Source organism: Nestor notabilis, unplaced genomic scaffold, assembly GCF_000696875.1.
Source record: "Nestor notabilis isolate BGI_N333 unplaced genomic scaffold, ASM69687v1 scaffold19005, whole genome shotgun sequence".
NCBI classification, from domain to species: domain Eukaryota; kingdom Metazoa; phylum Chordata; class Aves; order Psittaciformes; family Psittacidae; genus Nestor; species Nestor notabilis.
Window position 1 is genome coordinate 3012 of NW_009929076.1, and position 2395 is coordinate 5406.

The following is a 2395-nucleotide window of genomic DNA, read 5'->3' on the forward strand; positions in this document are numbered from 1 at the left end:
AGGCTCTTTGTGATTTCTGGTTCTGGTCATCAGCAGCATTGTCTGCACAGGTTTGACGGGAATAACAGCAAAATAAAACCAGTTGTATGGGAAAGGTTTCTCATCTCCAAACCTTTATGTCTGCTGCTTGAGTCTTACACTGCTCTTTCCAGTTACCCTGGTTGTACCAGGCCATGCTGACACCCTACACCCAAGGAGAAAATGAGTATTGAAACCTTAAGTCAGGAGTAACCTTTAAGTAAAGCTCAGCAGCTGTGCAGAGAGAAAGCAGGGCATGTTAGTGGAGAACTTTTATTAGAAAAAAATCCATCAATAGACTATTTTGTTTCTTTTCTTCTTCTATGATAAGAAACATTCTGTAGTTGAAACTCCCTAAAGTCTGATAAAACATGACATTTGTTGTATAAAACTTACAAAACCTGTTCAGGGACCTGCACATGTAGCAAGGAACTACATGGGAGTAGTTGTATTCTCTAGAACCAACTACTAGAGCCCTGTGGCAGGTACTCGTGGCTGTGAGGATGCAGGTGCTGGAAGGAGCCTGGGAAAAACAGCACTTGGTCGAGCTGTTTGTGAGGCCACAGTGTTTTGTGTGACTTGTCCCAGAGAACCGGGTACAACCTGAGCTGGGATGGATTTCCCCTCTGCCTCCCACAGCTCTTGGATGAACCAAGATGTTCTCAGCCTAAATTGTGCTTTTAACGCTCAGAAAATGCTGGTTTGAGCTAGAAACTCAAAGCTTGCTCTTTGCTGGCAGCAGCCCAATATTAGCCAAAATCAGTGGTAGAATTCCTGGGTTAAACGTGCCCTTCCCACCTCTCCCACCCTCCAAAGTCAGGTTAGCACCAGTTGTAGCCTGACAGAGTGCCCAGAGGCTCTACCCAGTATAAATCCTATTTATAGGAGGTGCTAGAAGAACACTGACGTGAAAAGAAACTCAAACTTGGTATGAAGCTTGCTGGTGAAGGTGCTGGGGGCATCCCCCCTCTGCTGCAGGGCTTAATCCGTCACTTCACTGTAATAGTACTTCTGGGCAGCGTCCGTCATCTTCCAGTCGGCAGCTCGGAACTCGATGATCTCCAACAGCAGGAGCTGGGACAGGGAGCTGAGCCCCTCCTGCAGGAGGAAACCATCCCGGAGGAGGGAGAAGAGCTCATCCATCCGCTGGGAGTTCATCTTCTCCAGCTGCTCGCCGATGCGGTGGAGCTGCAGGACCAAGCAGTCCACCTTCAGAAGGAAGAGAAGATGTCTGAGTAGAAGGGAATGGAGAGCTTTGGCACATCTGTAGAGGTCCCCATCAGTCACTTATGGACCAATTCATCCTGTTCCCTCTGTTCTGGATTTCCAACAGGTGATGGTTCTGCTTCCTCAAAGCTGCTGCGATGCAGGAGAAGCTCAATGTCTCTTCTGGCAAAAGCACATCCTCAACTCACATCCCTCAGACAAAACTGCCAGAGAAATGCACCCACAACGGTGGAAAACCATTCATTTCCTGCAGGATGGCCAAGAGATGATGGCAAGGCTGAACCCGAGGCTGAAGGTGCCTCCAAGAACAGAGGGAAGTGGTTGGAACATGCACTACGGCTCTTATAAAGTCCAGTGATTTGCAGGAAACGGGCACTAACTGGTCTTTGGAGAAGAGGAGAAAGTCAGTGGGCTGCAGGGGTGGGAGGGAGGTGCTAAAAGGGAAGGAAAACCCCAAAGGGCCCATCCAGGGCCCCTACATTCTACAGGAGCCCCTCGCCTGACTTGGCGATGCCCCACACAGGTTACTGCACAGCCAGAGGTGTGTGAAGCTCCAGCTCCCTGGGGTCTGGCACAGCATCAGTGCTGCAGCCACACAAAGCATCACAGAGCACATCCTGGGAGCTGTGGGGACACAGAGCCACCCTGCACAGCTACAGTCACTGCAGCTCCCTGCCACCACCTCCCAGCGCCTCAGCACATGAGTGTGGCAGCTGCTTTTCCAGATGTCCAGCAATTGGGAATGCTGGAAAAGCAGCTGGTTTCTGTGAAAACAGCGGATTCATCTGTGGTTTTCTGCCATGATGGGATTGAACCTGTGTAGCAGCAGCAGACAATCCCTGCTTCCAGGTGTGCTGCTGGATCTCCAGTGATGACATTTGGGTAACGGGGGGGAAAGCTGCTCCAAGGGAGGACGTGCAGCCTGGGCAAGGGAGTCACAACCAGCGCCTCCATCCTGCTTCCTCCTGGGCTGCAAAGCCTCCTGCCCGGCAGGTCTCCTTCCAGCACATCCCAGGAGGCAGCTCCCCCTCCTGCATCCCCCCGGGCTGTGCCTGTTGCTGGTCCCTGCCACATCAGCATCCCTCTTCTCTGCACTCACCTCTTCCTCCTTGCACAGGCTGGCGGGCGTTGGCCGCCGTGAGCACCAACC

General features: G+C 52.0%; 1 protein-coding gene across 1 annotated transcript in view; it reads right to left on the reverse strand.

The window, feature by feature from the left end:
* Nucleotides 1–990: 990 nt before the first annotated feature.
* Nucleotides 991–2395, reverse strand: part of MIF4GD (MIF4G domain containing) — a 3590-nt gene continuing 2185 nt past the window's right edge. The window contains exons 5-6 of the mRNA XM_010014825.1: nt 2345–2383; nt 991–1227 (exon numbers count right to left, since the gene is read on the reverse strand). Coding sequence (XP_010013127.1) covers nt 1000–1227; nt 2345–2383 — 267 coding nt within the window. The 3' untranslated portion in view covers nt 991–999. The remainder of the gene's footprint in view (nt 1228–2344; nt 2384–2395) is intronic.